The sequence below is a fragment of the Zonotrichia albicollis genome, chromosome Z (assembly GCF_047830755.1).
Source record: "Zonotrichia albicollis isolate bZonAlb1 chromosome Z, bZonAlb1.hap1, whole genome shotgun sequence".
Classification (NCBI taxonomy): domain Eukaryota; kingdom Metazoa; phylum Chordata; class Aves; order Passeriformes; family Passerellidae; genus Zonotrichia; species Zonotrichia albicollis.
The window spans coordinates 43942747-43964511 of record NC_133860.1 but is presented as its reverse complement, the minus strand read 5'-3'; the positions used below and the strand labels follow the sequence as shown (position 1 = coordinate 43964511).

Sequence of the window (21765 nt, the reverse complement as noted above, 5' to 3'; positions counted from 1 at the left end):
TTAAGCATGAAACATGTATTTCCAAACCTAAACTCCGTACTCAAGAAAATAACAAATTTGTAAAGGTAGAAAAAACCCTCAACAATAAAGCAACTTCTTTGTGCCCACAGACTCTTTACATCAAATGCTAGCAATTACCTAAATGTAGGTTAAAAACATAAGCAAAAAAAAAAAAAAAAACAAAAAACCACACAAACATGCTTTTCTGCTGTTGCTGAAGGCTATTTCCACCTACAAAGGCATGTCTCACTGAAAATACTTTCATTTTTATAATTGCCAATCTTCCATCTCCTATGAACTGCAGACTCACTAAAACATTAGTGAATGAAAGCTCTTTCGAAACACTTTGTACCACAACAACTGCTCAAGATGCTGTGCTAGCTTTTGAAACAAAATAGAAAATGCTTCAGCTGGAAGAATTTGTGTATCATTCAGAGAGATGATAAGGTCTTGAAAATGCATGAGGAATACCTGGATAAAACTCGTTGAAGGAAGATACAGAAATACATACAAGGTCGCAGGAATTAACATTATGAAATAAGAATATTTTAAAAATAGATACTACAATGCTACACAGAAGTCTTAGCAACTACTTCAAAGCCTTTATGTAAACATCTTACTGCTAGCACTAAAAAGTTTCATTTTGGTTGTTAAATAATTTTTCCTTCTTATCACCTTTCTGACACGCAACTACACCCACACATCCTGTACTGAACACCTCATGAAACTATCATCAAAAAGATTCAGAACACAGAATTCCACAGTCACACTACAAAATTATGTACAACACTTGACCAAACAGTTAGAAAATAATAATTTTAAAAGGCATTTCTGGTTGGTTGGTGGAGCTTCCTTTAGCAGTCTCCTTCCTTATGCTGACAGAAGAGGCACACAATAGATTCAGGAGTTTTGGTGTGGCAGGCTTGGGGTCTTTTATTGCCGGTTTTTTCTTTCAGCATAAACAAAAAGTCATTCATTCATTCATTCATTCATTCATTCATTCATTCATTCATTCATTCATTCATTCATTCATTCATTCACAGCTAGGGATGCCACGAGCAAGCTCGAGGCATTCCAGGCCTTTTCCGCAGCACAGGCCCCGCGTGTGCCAGGCCCGGAGCCAGGGGGCCCGGCCGGGCGGCGCGGCTGCAGCTACCGGGACACGCGTGCTCGACGAGGGCGGAAAGCGCAGTAGGCACCCGCCGCCGGCACACTGTGCCCCGCCTTACTGGGCTCAGTCCTTCCCCAAGGTCAGCTCTTTGGCTTTTCCAAAACACCAGTCCTGGTGGCGCCTCCGTCACCGCCGGTACCAGTTTTCCTGAACGCGCGCTGCCGCGGGTTTGGCGGCCTCCCGTACAATTCCGCGTGGCTTGCCCTAATCCAAAAAGGCAGGTACTACCATGTCGAGCTATGAAATCGGCTCGGGGAATTACCAGTTAAAAAGCAAATTGCGAACAGTCTCCTGCACTGCATACTAGCCATTAAACGTCTTCTGAGCTATCTCCAAATCCACACGTGCACACAGATGAAGAGGGAAAGGTGAGTGAAGTCCCTACGCAGCACCCCGTCCCTGCTCATGCTCCCCACCGCAGCCGGCGGCAACCACGGCGGCCAGCGCCGCGCCCCCCGCCCCGCCAGCAGCGCACCGACCTGGGGCCGCGCCGAGGGCGCTCCCGCTGCAGAGCACGGCGCGCCGGAGCACGGGGGCGGCCATGGCGCCGAGGCCGGAGGAGGCGGGCGGCGGAGCGGAGGTGCTGCGAGCGCCCCGCCCCGCGGGCTCGGCCGGGAGATGGCGGCGGTGCTGGCGGGCGGCTCCGGGCGGGCGGCGCGGGAGGCGGCGCGGCGCTCGGCGGTCCGCCCGCCTGCCTCGGGCGGCTGGGGCTGCGCGCCCGCAGGTACCGCGGCTTGTACGGCGGGGGTGGGTGCCGGGATGCCCGGCCGCGGCGCGGGGCTGCCCGCTGTCTGCGGAACTCCTGGAGTACTGCAGCTCCCGGCAGGCCCGCTCGCCGCTGCCGGCTGTGTGCCTGATGGGAGCTGTAGTTCCTGAGCGGGTGCCCGGCTCGGCGCCGGGTGTTGTGGCGGGGAGCGCCGCGGATTGTGCTGCGGTGGACGGGCCGAGCTGGCGCGGCAGAGGTGCAGCCCGGGGAGAGACGACGTCACAGAATCGGTGCAGCAATCACATAATGGCCTAGCTTGGAAGGGACCTTAAATATCATCCACTGCGAACACCGTGCTGTGGAAACACCTCCCACTACACCACGTTGCTCAGAATCCCAGCCTGGCCCTTAGCCTGTCCAGGAATGCTAGATCCACAGCTTCTCTGAGCAAATTATTCCACTGTCTTACCACCCTCCTAGTAAAGAATTTCTTCTTCATCTCTTACCTAAACCTATTCTCTAATCAAAGCCTTTGACTCCAGTAGAAGGCCATTCCCACGTGTCTTAGCAGTACATGCCCCTGCCTACATTCTGCTCCTGCTCTCTTGCAGGCCCCACTGGAAGGGTGCAGTAAGGTCACCCCAGAGGTTAGTGTTAGTCAGCATATCCCCTGCTTGTTACTGTCAGGATATGACGTTGAAAAGCAAAACAAAAAAAACCCCAAAAACAAACAAACAAAACCCACAAACAAATAAACATGCAGATTCATAAATGCGTATCTTTTCTGGGAGGATGACAGCCTTATTATGCATACCCTGGGATTCAGACATAAGGAAAAAGGGGCGCATGGAAAAGAGGTGTATGGCAGCATGCTCCCCAGCCCAGGTTCTGGCAGGGCTTCTGTCCTACCATGCCAGCAGAGCTGAAAGTTTTGCTCAGGTTACACCTCTGCTATACCCCTCAGGGACATGGAGACCTCTCTATCTTGAATGGAGTTCTGCCCATCCCCTTCAGGGACTGGCCATGTAGAGGGTTGCCGTGTGCCTGACGCTTAAGCAGTTTGGTTGGTTAAGTTCTGTGGGATAGTCTGCGCCACCTGCACATGCCAGCTCTCATATCCATCTCCCGCTTTTTCCCTTGGAAGTCCCTTTGGTTTTGAAACATTTCTGTAACACAGTAAGTATGTGTCTAAGAGAGCAGTACAATTCAGCAAACTGAATTCAAGAAAAATAAAATTCTGCTGCCCTAATCTCTCTATTGACACTGACAACTGATTGTCCATGATATGTGATGCACTAGTTCCACCCCAGGCACCAGCATGATTTCTTCACCAGCTTTGGAGAGGCCCATGACAAGAATGGTCTTTCAGTGCTAGACCAACAGAGGTCTGTGGGAAGGAAATGGCAGTGTAATGCAGGTCAATTTCATGCTGAGTAAAATGTATTTGTTTACCCATTGGAACTGTTTCAATTAAATTTAATGGATAAATGTGCCATTTAATGGATTTTTTTCTTCAGGTTTTATGAAGTGTGTCATTATCATGCTTCACTTGCTTAGAAAACAAGTGGTTTTATTTACATGGCCAGTTACATTTTCCTAGGGATATGCAGAATGAAAATACGCAACCTAACTCAGTTCAATACTTGCTCTTGTGCTTTCATGGTTAGAATAATTCCTTATAAGCTAAAACCTTAAAATATTAGATTGTAACAGTGTAATCTGTTATCGTGACTCTCTGTTACAAAATCAGTGGTTTCAAATAAAAATCCTCTGGACACCTGTTTTTGTGACAGCAAAAACTTGTCAAATAGCTTTTGCATGATGCTTGTTTTAAAGCAGCTTGCAACGCAGTACAGTTAAAGTCAGCACCCAGAGTTAATTTTGACATTCTAGACTCAGTGACTGTCTTACCTCTGACATCTGTACAGCAGCAGAACATTACTAGGTCTCCAGGGTGTTACTACAATGCAAATAATACACTTGTTGTTTTTATAAATTAAAAAAATAAGCTTTTTGTGACTTCCTACTGCATTGGGAGCTGCCAGAATGTTTCATTTTACAGTAGCAAGGACAGCACTTGTGGGGTAAGCAAGTTGTGACACTAGTGAACTGTGGAAAAACAAAGGAGAACAAGACAAATCATTATAAAAGTGTAAAGGAGGGAGCAGGAATTTTGTGCAGAATCTTCTTGTACCTTGGCTTAGTGGAGAGGAAGTAGCCTCTACTTTTTCTTTTGCACATCCAATAACTAGATACTTCTTCATCCTTGTACGCATAAGCTCTGGAAAGCTGTGACATATTATTTGGGTTGTTTTGTCAGTGATGTGAGTAACTGCAGTTTTTGCAGTCTGTTTTTTAGTGTCCTATCCCAATGGTCGGGCATCATACAATTGTCCATATTTCATACGTGCTAGGTTCTGTACTATTAAATCATACAGTGTAACGTAAAACCTGACCTTCCTCTTTTTTTCTTATGGCAGGGAAGAGGTATCTGCTAACAGAAGAAGATATAAAGTTACAAGAATTTCAGCAGATGAAGGTGGCAATTAGAAATGAGCTTCATGGCAATAAAGGTATACCATTTATTTCACCACTTTAGCATGAGTCTTAAGAAACAGGCAGTCAAAGTCATAATAATATCATCAATTCACCTCATTTAAAGAAACAAATTATGTCTTCCTCTTGCAAATATTTTGTACTTAACATTATTGGAAGATCTGAGGCTTTGTAGAATGAAATTTAGTATTAGTTTTGCTGTGTTGAGAAGCTTTCATGTTTGTAAGGTGTTTACGCAAGACCTGAAATGTTTGCGCCCTCATGTTTCACACATTGTAAGATAGTCTAATAGAAAAAACTATTTCAGTCTACAAATCTTGCTTCAAGTATAATATCAGCTCAGAAAGTTAACACAAAGCTAAATAGTTACCTTACTATCCAGACAAGAGCTTTCACAGTAAATTTTTTTAATTTGCTCCCTAAACTTTATCAGCATCTTTTAATTTTTTTTTCCTAATGTGAATTTTCAGTTGTAATCTGATTCCAAATGATATATGCTACTCAGAATATAAAAAACAAATTCAGGTTTTCCAAATTAATGTAGGGGCAGGATCAGTGGATTTTTTCTGATCTTGTCATGCTATTTAAAATATATACAAATTCCTTTATTTTAGAAACATAAGTATGAACATGAAGCTGCCCTTGTTAAGAAAAGCAATGTAAAACTCCTGATTTATCATACGTGGGTGTGCTAGTGATACAAATTGAAAACTGTTCCAAAGGCTGTAGTTAATTCTGAGGCAAGAAGAGACTAATAATCAGATCTAGTTTTATATAACCCACTCTTCTGGGACAGAGAGGGAAGTAAAATCATCCTGATATTTTTTCTATATTAAGTAGAATTAAAATTGTGCAGGTGTGAGTCAAAATATTGTTGTATTTTGCTGGGATAATGGTATACTCATGTCGTAATTTATTCATCCTGTACTTGAGAAATATTGAAATTTCTGCTTGGGGTCAATAATTTCTCCTAAAGCAGGTTAATAGTAGCCAAATATTTTGCTTTATAGATCACAATTGACCTTCTGGTTTTGTGCAAACTAAATCCTTTGAAAACTAATGAAGACATTGTTCCAAGTGCCTATTTGTCTGTATGTGTGTGTGGTTTCTGTATTGAGTGTTTGATGTTATACTTGAAAGATGAAAAGAACTATGGCTAGTAATAAACTTTATTTAGAAATTTAGGGGAAATTTTATACAGAATATCTAATAGCTATTATTTATTGTTGTTGTGAGGCAAGTATTAACTACAATTATCTTACAGTAGTTACAATAGTTATACTAGTAGCTACAGTAGTTATACAGTTAGCTAGAATAATGTAAATACAGTTCAGATGCCAAATATTTTTGAAATTCCTGCACACCTTTGAACACATCACAGCCATTATATGTGCATACTTGCACATATATGTTTGTCTGGCTTCACAGGCTTCAATTCTGCACCTCAGTCTTGAGTAAGGACTTTTATTTGCATGTTGCCACAGATGTGTATTAGGTCACTGTACTCATTGTTCTCTGGTGCCCACTTTGCACCTCTTGTGCAGGTTACTAGCTTGGGAACAGCAGTGACCCAGCAACTGCTGTAAAAAAGTTCATTTCACAGCCCAAGATGGTGGCAGTACCATGAGAGGAATGGAGCTTTTAATGTACACGTGCTTTTAATCTTGTGTGCATCTGAGTCAGAGGCCTGAAATTACCAGCTGAAGGACAGGTCTTTCTGCTTGCTTTGTCATAGGAAAATGTGCTGGATAGAAAACTCTCTGCTTTAGAGGAGAAAGGTAGCAACTCCAAGTTTATGGCTATTTAAAGAAATAGGTAGATTATGTATGAAAGTCTTTGTGTGTTCATCAGCTATGAAGGAATTTAAGTCTTCTGTCTGAGCAGTATTGTGTAGAAGTTCTTATGGTCATTTAAATGCTGAGTGGAAATGGTTTTGTTTGCTTGCTTGCCTTTTAGAAAAAGAACATAAAATGTTACAAAACTTTGTTCTTTGTTAAAACTTTTGCATTACCTGATATGCTCCATAACATATATAGTGAAATTAAGTTCACAGTAAGCATCTCCTTGGTTTTCTAAGTCTGACATGACTTCATGGGGACATATTGGCATGCTTGTCTGTTAGAAGTTTTATGGAGTTTTCTTGGTGAAAAAAACAAGAGTTCTGCTTCACTGAGTCTCCATATTTCAGGTACTAAGTATGTAACGCAGGTAATAGAATTGTCTATAGACTGCTGCTGTGCGTGTTTTATTTTCAGATCAATATTTTAAAAATATTAAAGAAAAACTAAAGAAGAATGGAATCATCCTCAGAAATGAATTAAAAAATTTGCTGCATTTATGTCAGAATTCATCTGATGTGGAACTAGCCAGAAAAATTATTTACAGGTATTTTTAGTGATCCATGTAACTCTCTTTTCTGTTTTTATCTTTTTGCTTTTATTAGATCATCTTAGGCTATGTCTTGCCCTAATTGCAAAATGCATAGTTAATCCCTTGATTTAAGTCTGTATTTTTATTTAAATACTTTGGATCGTCCAACCCTTTAGAGACTCTCAAGTCAAAGGAGAGTTAATCTATGGGAGCAAAGTGGTGTCCTACTGTATGGTGAACCAGAGAAAAAAATTATCCCACAGCTGCAAGGCAGAGGTGTTCTGGGGCATTCCAGCCAAGACATGCGTGGTTATAAACTGCCCTACAACCAGTAGTCAGCAGCAAAAGGTTTTGTGAATGGAAATTTTCCTAGTAAGTATGATATAGGGACTTAAAGAAAAAAGTGAAATGCTTTATCTTTAAAGTTTAGCACTTACTGCTGCTAAAATAAACTGCTGCCACTTCCTTTGCAGTTGCTCCATGAATAGAAGGTGAAGTAGCTTGGAATTTTCAAGGCAGAGACCCATTCTATTATTTATTCAATGAAGGTTACTTTATTGATATAAAAGAGATTATTTATTACCAGTTAATTTATTTGTTTGATCAAAACAATGATTTTCCTTAAAATTTATTTCCTGGTATCTATGTATCTTTGGCTGCTGCAGCTAGGAAAGTGTGCCTCAGTCATTGCACCTACAGATCTTGCTGTATATTTAAAGCTGTTCTCCCTTGGCAAATTCCATGCCCTGTGTGATTAATTTTTTAATCATTCCCATAGGTACCATGAACAGAATAGAATCACAGCCTTACATAATTTTAAATTTGGGCCACTCTTTATGAGACTGTGTTATGAGCTAGACCTTGAAAGACCTGCAGTAGAACTTATCAAAGATCAGGTAATTCCCCTGTATATATAGTAAACATATTGTTGATTTTATTATTAGTCAGATATGAGTAATGGTATGCTACACATGAGTCTTGCATGAGCTGATAGACTTGAAGATGTGTTGCAGTAACAGAGACATCTATGACATTAATTTAGGTGTGCAGATTACATGGTTTTTTATGTTAGCATAGTAATCAAATGTTTGTTTGACTGGTAATTTTATTTCTGTATAACTGCATCATTTGAATAAAATTTAAATTTAAAGTATTGATGAAAGAATAATTACTTAAATGAATACAGCTGATGCATGTTTTCCTGCATCTTGTGTTGTGTTAAACCATTCTTGGAAATGAGCACTTGTAAGTTTTTCTATGGTAGTCCTCTGAAATTCCTTGGATTACTTGCACTAACAGGTTCATCCTGTTGCTCTGTACTTCAGTCTCTCTCTGAACACTACAGAGGTGGTATGATACTCATCAGCTCAGAAATTTGGCCATTTTAGTGCTGAAGGAACTGAAGGACTTGTTTCTGAGCATTTCTAAAATTCTGTGCGCGCTATTATGCAAGATAATAATCAGGCCCAGTGCATGCAATAATGTTGTGACTTCAAAAATCTCTGGCAGCCAATGAAAATCTCACTGGAATTAATTCATTAAGGCATGAGATATGTCTAGCCAGAAACGGCAGAAGTGTTGCTACTATTCTTAAGTTAGACATGTATAAGAAAGTGTATATGTAGTTTCTATTATGGTTTGAGTTTTTTTAAGATCTAGATCATTAAGACAGGAACTGCTGTACTTATAGTACATAGTAAGTGGTAGATACAGTTTGAGTACCACTTCTCCAGATTCTGCTGCAGAAACTCAATACCTCTGATATATTTTGTCTATTCCCAACACACAGTGTTGGGAATAAAATTTAATTCCTTTCTCTTCTGATACTGTTACCATCATCACTATTGCTCTTATACTGATCATTTGATATTATAATTAGCAAAAATTCATTCCATTTCATGGTGGTGGTACTTCACTCCAAAAGATACTGTTCATTAGCTGCAAACTATCAGTGATTTCTGCTTCCATTGACTTAGAGGTCATTTAAAAAAATAGGATAGTGGGACTCTCTGGGAATTTTCTGTTTAATTTTAGTGAGCTTTTGACCATAATGAGTCACTGGTATTTTAGACATCATTTGACAGAGAGACGGACAGGCAAGGAACCCAGAGAGTTAAATGCTGAACTTGTAAAATCAGACTTATTCCAGTAGGAAGACCTGTTAAATGCTGTGCACAGTAAGACTCTTCACTGTCCTGATTTTTTTATGCTTGCTCTATTTCCTCTCCAGAATTTGCATGGATTTTTCTCAGACAGTACATCATTCCATATTTTGATGACTATGTTGTTTAAAAAGGGCCATTTTGAAAGTAAGTACTGTATTTGCTAAGGGAAATTAATTTTGGGGAGGATGCTTCTTACTGTAAGTGGTGCATGTGTGTGTATATATATATATACATATATATAGGCTGATTGGCTATGATTTTAAATGGCCAAACATCGTGAACATAACTGTAGATGTGAATGTGTTGCATTGTAGTGTGTAATAAAAATGGAAGAGTCTATTTGTTTCATATTCCCTACAGAATTCTTGCCATTCAAGTTCTACAGAACTGCTGTTATCCAAGAGAGCTTTTCCCCCCAAACCGTCTTCACTGAACTGTTACTTTTCTTTACTTTGTTATTTCCCATAGCATTTTTTCTTCTCTGTTGAAAACCTGGTTTCTGTGCCTTTGGAATGTTAATTTCCTCAACGATTTTTTTCCTCCATTCTGCATTTGTGTCAGAGCAAGGAAGAGTACCTTTTTACTTGTGTCCTCCCTCAGAGTGGCTACAGCAGTGTAGAAGTCCAATGCTTCAAATCAGTTTGGCCCTATATGAAGACAAGGAGAAATCATCTGACCTAACTTAAAAGACTCCCCTTGAGAAAACCTTAAAGCTTTTCAAGCAAATCCCTTTATTTGATATTTGTTGAACACATAACAGCTGGTCTCTTAACATTTGGCAAATTTGAGTCCAGCAATGTTTGTCCTAAAAGTTGCAACTTGGCCACTGCAAAAGAGACCTAGATCAGTACCTAAACACAGAACCAGAGGACACAGTCTTAAGCTCCACTAAGGGAAATAGAGATTGGATATCAGGAAAGAGGTTTTTACAGAATGGGTGGTAAAGTATTGGAATGGTTTGCCAAGGGAGGTGGTGGACTCACCATACCTGGGTGGGTTTAAAAAAGGATTGGATGTGGCACTTGGTGCCATGGTCTAGTTGAGGTCTTAGGGCTGGGTTGGACTCAATGAACTTGAAAGTCTTCCAACCTTGTGATTCTGTGATTCAGCATTGTGAAATGGACCATGTGACTTAATGAGGAGATGCTATGTAGTTTGCCTACAGTGGTGGAAGCTTTCTGGGCAGTTAGGAACAATGAGAGTGGCTTTTTCAGGTGTATAGAATTTAGTTTTAGATTTTCATGTAAAAATAATGGAGGAATAAGGCCATGTGCTAGTGTAAACTGAAAACCTCCTTGCTAAATTGAAAGAGGTCCAAATGACCATGCATTAAACTTTTTGAATTCTTTAAATAACAAATTTCAGTTTTCAAATAAACTTATTGAACTCATACCTTATTGACTTGTTTCTTCTTTTCAGTTACGAGAGGTACAGCCTTAAATATATGAAGTGAGTAACACTAATATATTTTTGGTAGGTGCTTTGGAAGTTCTGGTGGAAATGAAAAAACAAGGTATACCTTTCAACAAAGAAACCTATCTACTTGCAGTTGCAATATGCTATAAACTGGTAAGTATTATGAATGAAGAAGTGTTTGAAATGCCTTCTCTGTCTCTCCCTTTAGATTTTAAATTTTGGATGTTTTTATGTTTCCATAATTTCCCTGTCATGATTTTGTATCTAGTGCAAGTATTTTAAACTTATATATGTAAGTCCTAAGGTGCTTCATTGTACATGATATGGTGCACATACGTTGTTTCCCATACGAACTAATGTGACAAAGCAAATCTCTAAAAAGTTGCATGGACATGAGCATTAAGAAACAAATCTAGTTCAGCCTTTGATTACCTTAGAGTATTCTTTCTCTGTGATGTTTGCCTCTCTTCAGTACGCTGTGCTTCAGCCTCAGTATTGGTTTTATAGTCTCATTTCCTTAAGGTATATACATGGCGTGTTCTATTTGCCAGACATCCCCCATCCATTTCTCCCCTCCCCCTACAAGCAGTCTTGTAATTTCATTTTGTAATTGTACACAAATTTGGCAGAATTGTAATCTGTTCCCTACACGCCTGATGAAAAGGGGCATCTGAATGGAGAAAAGAAGCATAAATGAATGCCTTTAGGTAAACAGACAGCCCCTTGAGCTTACCTGTATGTTTAGCTCAAAGAAAAAGAGGATGAGCTTGGTAAGAAACTAGAATACGTCAGTTATATGAGTGTTTTCTTAGAACTGTTTCCCTTTCATAGCAAAGTGAGATCCCAGAACTTTTTATTTTGATCTTCCTCTCCAGGTTTGAGTCAGTTCTGCAATACCCTTTTCCAGACCCCTTTCTGGGTCAGGAAAAGGGTATTGAAATTTTAATATGAATCTTTCCCAAACTTGTTTGGAAACTCTTCTTCCATTTCCTCATCTTGTATAAAGACACTGGCTGGGGAAAAAATTACACCACTAGACTAAACTTCCTCAGGTTTCTCAGTTAACCTTACAAGGAACTGAGTGCAAATGTGATAACAAGGACATAGCCTAAAAGGGTACCTCAGCAGCAGTTTTTGTGGTTTTTCTGAAATTCTCAGTTCCAATGAATTTAAGCTGCCTTTAGGTCTATTGTAACTTCTTTCCTAAAATGTTTGCAAGTTTTTTTAACATGGCCCGCAGTTAGAATGCTAGATCCAAGGTATGTCCTACAGGAATAGGTTCCCAAGGCTTCTTTTTCTTCTACTTCTGGCCCTACATATATTCTCAACAGAGAATCTGGCCCATTATTACTATTGATGAAAAGAGAGGGGGAGATGGTTCTGCTCTGTCACCTGGTTGAGTTGAATAGTCACGATAAATTTGTGGGGCTTTTTCACTAAGATAAAGTACTATCAATAGGGAAGTAAGCTGTAGTAACCCTTTATGCACTAAATAGGAGTAGGTGGAGCTCTTTTAAAAACTTAATCTATTGGCTCATCTCTTAGGAGGAGGAGGAGGAGGAGGAAAAAGGTGAAGCTCAAACTTGCTTTTTCTCATGATACAAGATAAAGCATGTCAGAAAAAATCTTGAAATTAAGTGTCTTCAAGATGTTGTACTAAAATAATATAAATAACAATATTGGTATCATTGAAAGCGTTGCTGGATTTTTACCATTCTTGGTTTCTTTTGAATAACCTTGCCAGAGACCAGCACAGAAGGCTTAAACTTAGATTATTTCCAATGGATAAACAGAGGAATTAATGTTTAATCTTTGCACAAAGGTATTTTTGAGGTCAACTCTGAAACACTTCTGGGATGGTTTAATTCTCTGTAAGGCACTGCCATACTCTGAGGTAACAGCGGGAAAGAGCTATAGGCCTTTTGATGATAACAAAGTATTTATGTAATAATAATCAGTCTTCTGGTGATCAAAATGTTTCTAAATTTTCAAGGAACATATTTTGAACCATATTTTGCAGGAAGACACTATGTACAGAAATCAACACCTCAGATTTGGTGTTGATTTCTGTACTAGCAACAGAAATCAACACCAAATCTGAGGACTCTTATCCATATTGGTGGTACCAGTTGTTTCCAAACATTCCTGCTGCCAGCTTTTAGGTTTGACAGATAGTATTTTGTTTGGGGTCCAGTCAGTTCCACTTGTGATTTCCACTCTCCATTGTTTTGGAGAGTCGACAGTTTGAAAGGTAGCACACAGCTTAACTCATTGCCATTTAGTGTCACCTGTTGAAAATTCCCAACCATAATGGAAGCCTTCTGTGTTGGAAAAAGGCAGATGTCTAAGCTGTAATATTAGAATATATATTTTGGAAGCATTTTTCAAGAATTAATCCTTAAGAGAGGCTCGAAATGGCTAAATGTTCAAATTCATTAGATTTCTTTGGTGAAATGGTACTTAACAGTTCAAGCTTAGAAAATGTTGATTTTAAGTAACTATCTAATGTAGCTTTTATAATTAAGTAACAACAAAAATTAATATTCATTAGTGATTTGGAAGTTATTTGAAGGTGAAAATGAAAATATCTATTTGTTTAGAATCCTGCTGGGGCTGTTTCATCTCTTGCAGAAGCCCAAGTAGTTAGGGCAAGGTGTAGTTGTTAAAATAACAGAAGTTACTTTTACCCTCCTGTGACCTCTGTCACTTTGAATATCGTGTTTTTATGTTGTGTTTCTCAAAAAGAGCTGCACAGAATCTGCTTGGTTGGGTTCAGATAGTGCCTTTGTGGTTGTACAGTATGTTGACTTCTGAATACTTTCTGAATATGATGGCAGGTGCTTATGGTTCTTTCAGATAACTATAAAAACAAGCTCAACTTCCTGTGGTATTTCTATGCAGGGCAGCCCAGAGTCTTCCAAAATCTCTGCGAGATTGCTTGAAGAAGCACAGCTAAAAGGTGACACGTTGCCACTGCGAGCGTACTGCTTTGCAATGGCAGCTGCTCTCAAGCAGGTATGGTGTCTTTGTTTTCACTTGTGCCTGGGGCTCTGTAGAGAGGTACCTCTGTAGAGAGGTACTCTGTAGAGAAGTTGTAGACAGCTTGTGAAAGGAAGCTAACATGGAGATAATGTAATAGCTTCAAGTATTGGAACTTCTAGTCTCCTGAATTATAGGATTGTACAAATTGAATTTGGAAGTTTCTAAATGCAAACATATGTCTTGAGTGTGATGCATACATATTTTGTGATAATACTATTTAGAACATTAAAAAATTATAGAGTTAAGCCACCAGGTTAGGTGTCACCATGGATCTAGTCCTGCAGATACTGCTACTTAGTGGTAATTTCCATTAAATAGAATTAAGATGATAATTTAAAGTATTTGTGCAGTTGTCTCTTTTAAATGATTGTCTTGGGAGGCAGACTCAAAGGCTTTGATATGTATTTCACTACTGCCAGGGAGGGGGAATTTCTCCACAATATGTTTCTGCCTGGTGAAGTTTTGCTTTATCTGATATGCCTAAGTACTGATATGAAGAGGCTCTGAGACAGCACAGGGTGAAAAGTGACGCAGAAGAATAACTATTAGGAAATTCTAAAGTTTGAAAAACAGTTTGGATTTCCTCTGCCATTAATTTGTGTATGCAGGTTGGGTATGTCATGATCCTTCTCTGTTTCATGTTAAAACAGAGGTCAGAGACACTGGAAATGCTATAAATTTGATCTTACTTACAAATTTGGATGTTTGGAGTAGAATTGGTAAAGGTTTCTATGCACTCTGTGGTCTTTTTTGCTCTGTCTGCGTGAATGGAGACACTGAAAAATAGCATCATTGAAATAAATTTATTCATGGGTACAATGGCATGATAATATTCTTGTTTTGCAAATGGAATAATGCTCCGCAGTACATTTAATTGTTCTTAAGGCTGAATGAATTTTGACAGCACTCTTTGCTATAAGAAAGATGTTTCTTGATCCCAAGTAACATTGCTTGGTTTGGTAAATGTCAGTGTAACATTTAATGTCCATTCAGATCAGTTGATGACATAGATACAGTATTGTAAATATGCATGTCCAAAGGGTTAGAAGGGCTGGGCAGGGTGAATACACAGAGTAACATATGCTGCACTTCATTACTCTGACGTGTGTTGAACTGAGCATGTGTGTAAACCTTCCATCCTTTAGGTGATCTCATGCTCAGTGGTGGTTACATGTGACAGACACACACAGTACTAAAGAGCCAGATGAAAGGGAACTCCAGTGTGGGGTATTCCTTTTGCGGGCTGGGTGCTGTTTGGTGTCTATGGGTCTTGGTAAAGGGGTTCTAGATGTGATTTATTGAATAGTTGTTAAGGTCTGTTGTTTTTCTGTCATTGTGCAAGTTTCTGACACGTGTGACTATTTTTATATTATTTATGATTCCTTCCCAGAACGATGTAGCACAAGCCAAATTTTACTGTTCCCAGATAATGAGAACAGAGAACAAACTGTACAATAATCTTAAAGTAAGTATGCTTGCCTTGTATTAAAATTTTGCAGAGTATGCTACACTGGCCAATAAACTCCCCGGTGCAAAGTAATTGAAGACCAGCCTCTTACTAGCACAGGCATATGTTGGTAATGTTGCTGAGCTTGTTTTTGAGCCAGCAGACAGTTTCTGTCAGTTGGATTACTTACATTCTGAGCTGTTAACAGTCTCCACCCACTGTTTAAAATCACTTCCTGCCATAGGTGGGAATGTAAAGTAGACCAATCCTATATGTGTGAGCATAGACCCATGAACAACTTCTAGCTATGATTTTTGCTTTCTAGTTCCAAAAGACTTTAAAAACCCAGCTGTAAGTAAATGCACTGCCCAGTTTAGGCCTCCTTCAGCCCTGCACACCATGTCCACATATGTACATGCAATGATTTTTTTCCTTTAGTTGTGCAGTCTACAATCTGAGAGAAAGTCTGCATGTGCATGTGTAAGTGACCTCTAAACTATGGTAAAAACCACTTTGTTCAAGAGCAGGTAGTGCAGCTCCATCAGAGGAGCTCTGCCTCAAGCCTCACCCTTCCTTTCCAGGTCTCACCTGGTAAAAAACCCCAAACATTTGAAGAAATTGATCATTCCATCTCTTTCTTTGCAACGGATGGATTTTTCTCAGTGCGCTGTCTGGAACTGAATTTTACCCAGCTTTGCTTCATGTCTTCCTCAAATACTTCTGTAAAAATTTGCATTCTTATGATATGTACTGTTTGTGTGGTTTGTTTTTATTTTATTTTTAAGGTCCTTGTCCAGCTCAGATCTGGTTTGCTAAAAGAAGTAATAAATACATTAGAGGCAGCAGTGGAAGTAGATACACCTCCCTTTGTGAAAAGAACTGAGTTTTCAGAGCAGGTGGTAAGTACACAGCGGTGAAAGAAGGTTCATGGTACTGAGCTGAGCCATGACAGTGGTGGCTCACCTACAGAACTTCAGGTGCCTGAGTTCACCCTGCTCTAGTTGTTTGGGTTCTGGTGCATGCCAAGGCCAACGCAGCTGGCTGGCTTCCTCTGCTCTTGATCAAAACACTTAGCTGTGAGTGAGCTCCATTTTTTATTTTGGATCTTGCTTCTAGAAGCTCATGTTTGATCTGAATGTAGGTGACACTTTCCCTGGCGGTGTTAAATGATCTAATCACTTGCCTCCTATGCTATTTTCATTTCATGTGAAATGAGAATAAAATTTCTGGTAACAGTGATATTGTTAGGTTGGTGACACATGAAAGACCTATAATGCTATAAAGGGAAGTGTGATAAGGGAAACAGTAGCTTTGCTATTTAACTATATGTTACTGTGAAAACTGGTTTTTACAGCCTTGAACAGTAAGAAGGCTTCCTCCAGAACACATATGAAGCCCTTCTCAGTTTGTCAGCATTTCTGCTGCTTTTTCCAAAGCTTTTTTAGTATTTAATTTTGGATATGCCTATAGAGCAAGACATTTTAAGACTGTGTTAATAATTAAATACTTAGTCTTCCACTGCTGTCTATTAAACAAAATTAATAACTAAGTGCAAAATAATAAATATTAGGAGAAGGGGTGGGCCAACCTTTCAAAACATTGCCTATATAGATTAACTGCTGTGTTGAAAAGAAATTCTTTAAGCAGCATTTTGTTTTGTAAGGTCGTTGCAATAAACATTGCATGTGTTAGTGTTGTATTTTGACTTTGCAAAATTTTTAGCTGCCAAAAAAAGCCTAAGCATCAGTCCTAGCTGCCCCCTTCCACAAGAGTTTATTGATAATAATATTTTTAAGGGATTTACCTAACACTTGAGCTCATACTCTTGTGTATGGAAAACAGAATTCCTCAGTCTTCTATAGTCTGAATTTTATGGATTTGTACTGTACTGTGCATTTACGAAGATACATCATAATAATTAAAATTGTGCTGATCTGGAAAGTAGATTCCAGGAAACAATTATGTTTCCCGGATTTAAATAGAAGATAATTGTGTTTGTCTGTACTAGGACTGAAAATAGGATTGTACAACTCTAAGGAAGTTTTAATCTAATAAACTCTCTTTAGTAGATAACCAGTGCCTGTCCACCATTTTGTGGTGATGCATAATGTACTTTTCGTAAAATCATGATCTTATGAGTCATTGCCTTAGCCACCTATCTTACATTGTGTGCTTTTTTTTTTTACTATGAGTTACTGCTTTTCTTCAGTGTGGTGGTAGAATGAGAGCTCCACTTGCTGAACTGTAACAATATGTCATTTTCTCTTCCTTAGCTGGCTACAGTCAGGGAAAAGATGGAAGAGAGCCCTGACCTTTCTGTCAAATTAGGAAATATTTATACGAAACTACAAGCTTCAGGACAGATAACCATGTGCACACTGGAAGACATGCTTTTCCAGATTCCTAGTTCAAAGAAGACCACTGCAAAGCTTTTAAATCAGAAGCAATTGGGCTGTCAGGGTACTAATCTCCTTTGGTCAAATCTGTTGTTAGGATAGCTCAGTATTTGATGCCAAACTGAACTGCTGATAGTATCTCTTATAATCCAGGTTCAAATAAAATATCTTTTCCCTTTCTACACAGTGGGAGTTTTAAGTTGTTTGTATAAAATTTCATTTTAAATACTGATCACGTAGCTTCTATGTTTCAATTTTGATCCTAAAAACAAGCTGCAACAGTGGATATTTGTGTGTTGTTCAGAAATAGGAGTGATAGAAAGATTTTACTTTTTCCTTAGGCTTTTGTATCAGGATTTTCTTATGCTAAATATTTTGGAAGTGAATGGATGGAAATGAGCAAAGCAAGCAAAATGGTATGAGTATCTGACTTGACTTCTGTGGTTCATGAGAAGAAAATTTGGTCTTCATCAAGTTAAATGTTCTGACTAAAAGGATAGAGGCAGGCAAGAGTCCAGAGCATGGAAGTGCTTGAACTGTTAACTCAAAGTCCATAGATCTCAGGAGAATCAGGGGGAAGCATGCATCTTTTGTTCACTTTAATATCTTTTTATTCTAAAGAAATATATTAGCATTTTTTTCCTATCAACTGGGATCATGGAAATGCCGTGGGAATTCGCGTGGTAACCAATGGGTTTTTTTCTCCCTTGAAGGAGATTCCTGATCAAAAGTCACTCTCAAGAGTGAGTGACTGCACAAATTGCTTTCTTCTAATTTTTCTGGTATTAAGATTCCCAGGATAAGCCAATCTTGATGCAAATTTCCAACTAATTCATAAAAAGTTTTTAGAGCAGTTATGATCACATTTTTAGCTATAATTACACCATCTGCATTGTTTACTCTATTTTTGGATTGAAAAAAAAGTACAAAGAAGCCTTTCTTTGTCCAGCTTTAATGACTCTAGATTAAATGTGCTGGACTCTAGCGTTAAAAAGCTGTTTGTGTCTGTGAGTCCTGTGTACCCAAGAATCTGAACTTACTCACCATCCAGAATAGAAGGAATTGGAAACAGATATGCCTTGGCTAACATTCTTGTGCCTTTGGGTGCCTTTGCATGTGAAGTGATGAACACATTGATAAAAGAACTTGGCAGCCTTGTGAACTGACAACTAGGTGGAACTCAACTTGATACTTGCCAACTTGGGCTGCATTATCTCTCCTCTACCTTCTGTTTTTTATTTTGTCTCTGCTCCACTCAAGCAAAAGTCATGGCTCAGGGTATATTTTCTGTGAATAAATATCTTCATCTGTATCACTGAAGCCATTGAGACACCGAAGAAACGAGAACCCATCCATGCTTCAAAACAAATGTGGCTTCAGGCTGTGGGATGTTGCCTTCTGAAGCTCTAGCTCTGAAACTTATTTCTTTTGTCACAGTGTGTCTTGTTAATATTTAAAATTATTTTTAAAATATTTTAAATATTAAATATATTTTTAAAATATATTATAAATGTTGAATTTAAAATGTACAAAACTGTTACAAAGTAGATGGAATTTCATGCGAGTGAAGAATAATGTGAAGTGTGTATCACACTTCTGTGAATTGTGTGTACCCTTTTTATGATTGGTGGCATAAAGTACTACATACATTAATCTAAAAACACAGCTATTACTTTTTCTGTAATATTGTGTAGTATGTAATTCCACGTGTAGTTTCCTTTCATTGAAAATTCATTCAACAGATGTAACCCTTGAGAAGTTCTCAATCTTTTCTCCACAAATAAATTTAATATGATATTTGTAAAGGCTGCTTGCAGTGTAGCAAGGATTAGTGGTAAAAAATTTAATTACTGTTCAGTTTACTCTGTATGGACAAGAAAACTGTCTGGTGTCATCCAGTACAAGTGGGACAGCTGTTGTGTTGAAAGTGTATAAATGCCACATTTTTAAAGAGAGTTTGACCCATTTAGCTCTGCATAGCAAATAAATAAGGTCAGTTCTGTTTAATTTCCTAACTTGGCACTTTAAAACTTGTATGAATTGCAAGAAGTTGTAACGTCCTAGGACTGTCATGTGTACTTGTTCATTCTAATTGTTTAGCTTCCTAACTAAGGCTGTATCCTACCTGCAACTGAAGTAATCATAACTCCTATTAAAATTGTCAAAATATTTGATGTTTTCCTTTTTTTTCCTCTTGACTATTTGTTTTCTTGAGATTCTTGTTTTCTTGGGGTTTATTTGTAAATTTTTTTTTTAAGAGAAATAACATCTTTGTCTTGAAAAAGAAAGGAGATGCACTTAGCTAGCAGTACTTCAGAAGAAAAGGAAAGCAGGGATTTAAGATTAAAGGATAGGTTCAAAGAAACACAAAATTCAGACAATTAAAATTAGAATATTGACTGTTGCTTTAGAAGTGTTGTAGAAGGCTGCTAACATTTTCCCTTAGGGAGAAAAAAAGCTGGGAGACAAAAGGTAGTTCTAATATATATGTAGCTGGTTTCCAGCTAAATCTAATTTGTGTTATACAAGTACCAGAGTCTGTAATTTGGGTAATCTTGGAATTGGTGATTATGTATGGATTCATCTTTTGGTGCATCAAGATTCACACTGACTTTTGTGTTGAAGAGTCTTCAGTCTGATGCTTAGTTGAGTGTACTTAGGTGCCGTTGAATCCTGGTGTCCCAACACCCAGAATCAGGAGCCCAGGCGTGTCTACAGATAAGCAAATACTTAGGGGTTTTGCTGGATTAGCATGGCTGGAATGTCAAGGGCTAAATTGCTAGACTGCTCTCATGGAGAAAGCCTCAGAAAATAGGATAAGTAACAATTCCATTGTCACTGGAGTTGATACTCAGTTTTATTAATGATGAACCTTGATCTCAAAAAGAAACCAACATTCTTAAAACCAATTCATTTTTATTTATTTTTTATTATTTTAAATAATTTTAATTTAATAAATGCATTTATTTGTTTATTTATTTATTTATTTATTATTTTAATTTATTTTTAACAATCTGAAAAAAACCCAAGGCATTTACATTTCAAAGTGAATTGCTGCATTTTTTTTCTCTAGGCTTCACAGCAAGAGATTCTGTAGGAAGTGCTCTTAGCATTTTATGTGTTGTAAGTAGCTATGGTGAGGATCTGAGAGCTCTTTGGGGTATTCTTGTGTGGAAAAGGATTGCTCTTTATCATACTCAGATGTTCTTCCTCCCATAAAATGAAACATGGGTTTTGTGCAGTTTTTTGCACTGCAGCAGCCTTTTGGAACAGTGATCCAGGAGACAGCAGGTGGCGTTTCTTGACCGTACTCTCCTGCCAACCTTATTTCCAGGGATGGCCTGCAGTGCCACTTATGTAAGGCAGAGCAGAATAAATTGTTTGCCCTATATTTAGCATGTGCCATCTTAAAATGGAAAACTCAGACAACAGAAAACTGCCTCGAATTGTTGGTAATGGTTGGCGATGAGTGCAAACCTAGAGATTTACAAGTACTTACTTTGAAATTTACAGCATTTATTGAAATGTGATCTTTGTCAATGATCACAGTACAGTGTGTACAGTATTCTGTGGAAATCCTAATCGAAGACCTGTTAATGTTGTTTCTTGTACACCAATGACAGTTGTAAGTTCTTACATTGGTATACCTTTAAGAGAATGTTTGACCCCTTTTCTTAATTGAATTTTAAAAGCATTCATTTTTACGTTCAAATAGGATCTGGATTGTATGCAGTCTTCAAAGGACTGACATTCCTCTGCTGTAGATGCTTCTGCATTTCTCCCTGTTTGTTGTTTTTCATATTTCTTTCCACAAACATCTTGAGTCTTGGTGAGAAAGGTTCACCTCTTTTGTGCTTCTCTCAAGTTAATTTTCTTCTTCAACACAGTAAAAAGGAAGGTGAAAGGGTTAGTCATTGCAGGAGAGCTCAGGAATGTTTTCAGGCCTCAAGAAGAGCATTCGCATATTTAATGAACCTTCTGAACAAGTTTAAATAACATGAAGCAAAGATTTGTTTGACGTTTGCAGCAGTACAGAAAGCAGGCAGACCTACCATGAAGAGGTCTAAAGATACACAACTTTGTTTTTCTTTTGGGCTTTTTTTCAAGATTGCTTCAGATTTCCATCCTTCTAGAAATTTTTGATTGTGAAATAAAGGCTTGTTTATTTGTTTTTAAATTACATCTGTTGTGGTTCCTTGCCTGCCCTTCTACTGTCACATTTTCCTTAGAATTAGTTTTTAAAAGAAGATGTCATTCAACACCTTCATCTTCTGTTTCTTTTAAGCTGCTGCTTATTTACAGCACTTTGAACTCAGCAAATGTCTGGTTGCCTACTTGCAGACTACTATTTAAGTAATTTCATTTTCGTGTGAATGATAAATTTAAGCAGCAAGATGAACTAGAGAGACGTAAAACTGCTACTTGTACTACTACTCCAGTGTTTTGTAATGTGAAGTATAGTGCTATTTTCTTACCTATCTTAGCTTGTGCTATTG

At 38.4% G+C, this 21765-nt stretch overlaps 2 protein-coding genes across 6 annotated transcripts in view; one reads left to right on the top strand and one right to left on the bottom strand.

Annotated features, from left to right (window-relative positions):
• The window catches only part of MRPS27 (mitochondrial ribosomal protein S27), a 42441-nt gene extending 40454 nt beyond the window's left edge, over positions 1-1987 (bottom strand). Inside the window, exon 1 of one of the 3 annotated variants that reach the window (XM_026794302.2) lies at positions 1651-1987. In XM_026794302.2, the coding sequence (XP_026650103.1) occupies positions 1651-1714 (64 nt within the window). In that variant the 5' untranslated portion in view covers positions 1715-1987. The remainder of the gene's footprint in view (positions 1-1650) is intronic. The other 2 variants (XM_026794303.2, XM_005488284.4) reach the window with 2 other exon arrangements.
• On the top strand, positions 1204-21449 carry PTCD2 (pentatricopeptide repeat domain 2). Of its 3 annotated transcripts, XM_014267977.3 has the most exons (10): positions 1204-1539; positions 4358-4450; positions 6689-6818; positions 7582-7699; positions 9034-9112; positions 10446-10537; positions 13286-13399; positions 14817-14891; positions 15659-15772; positions 17147-21449. In XM_014267977.3, exons 2-10 carry the CDS (start codon positions 4411-4413, stop codon positions 17369-17371), a joined length of 987 nt encoding a protein of 328 aa, XP_014123452.1. In that variant the 5' UTR covers positions 1204-1539; positions 4358-4410; the 3' UTR covers positions 17372-21449. The 3 variants fall into 3 exon arrangements, with proteins under 3 accessions (XP_014123452.1, XP_074388291.1, XP_074388290.1); XM_074532190.1 differs by lacking the exons at positions 6689-6818; positions 7582-7699 and having other exon boundaries at positions 1218-1539; XM_074532189.1 differs by lacking the exons at positions 1204-1539; positions 6689-6818; positions 7582-7699 and adding an exon at positions 1755-1895.
• The last annotated feature ends 316 nt before the right edge of the window (positions 21450-21765 follow it).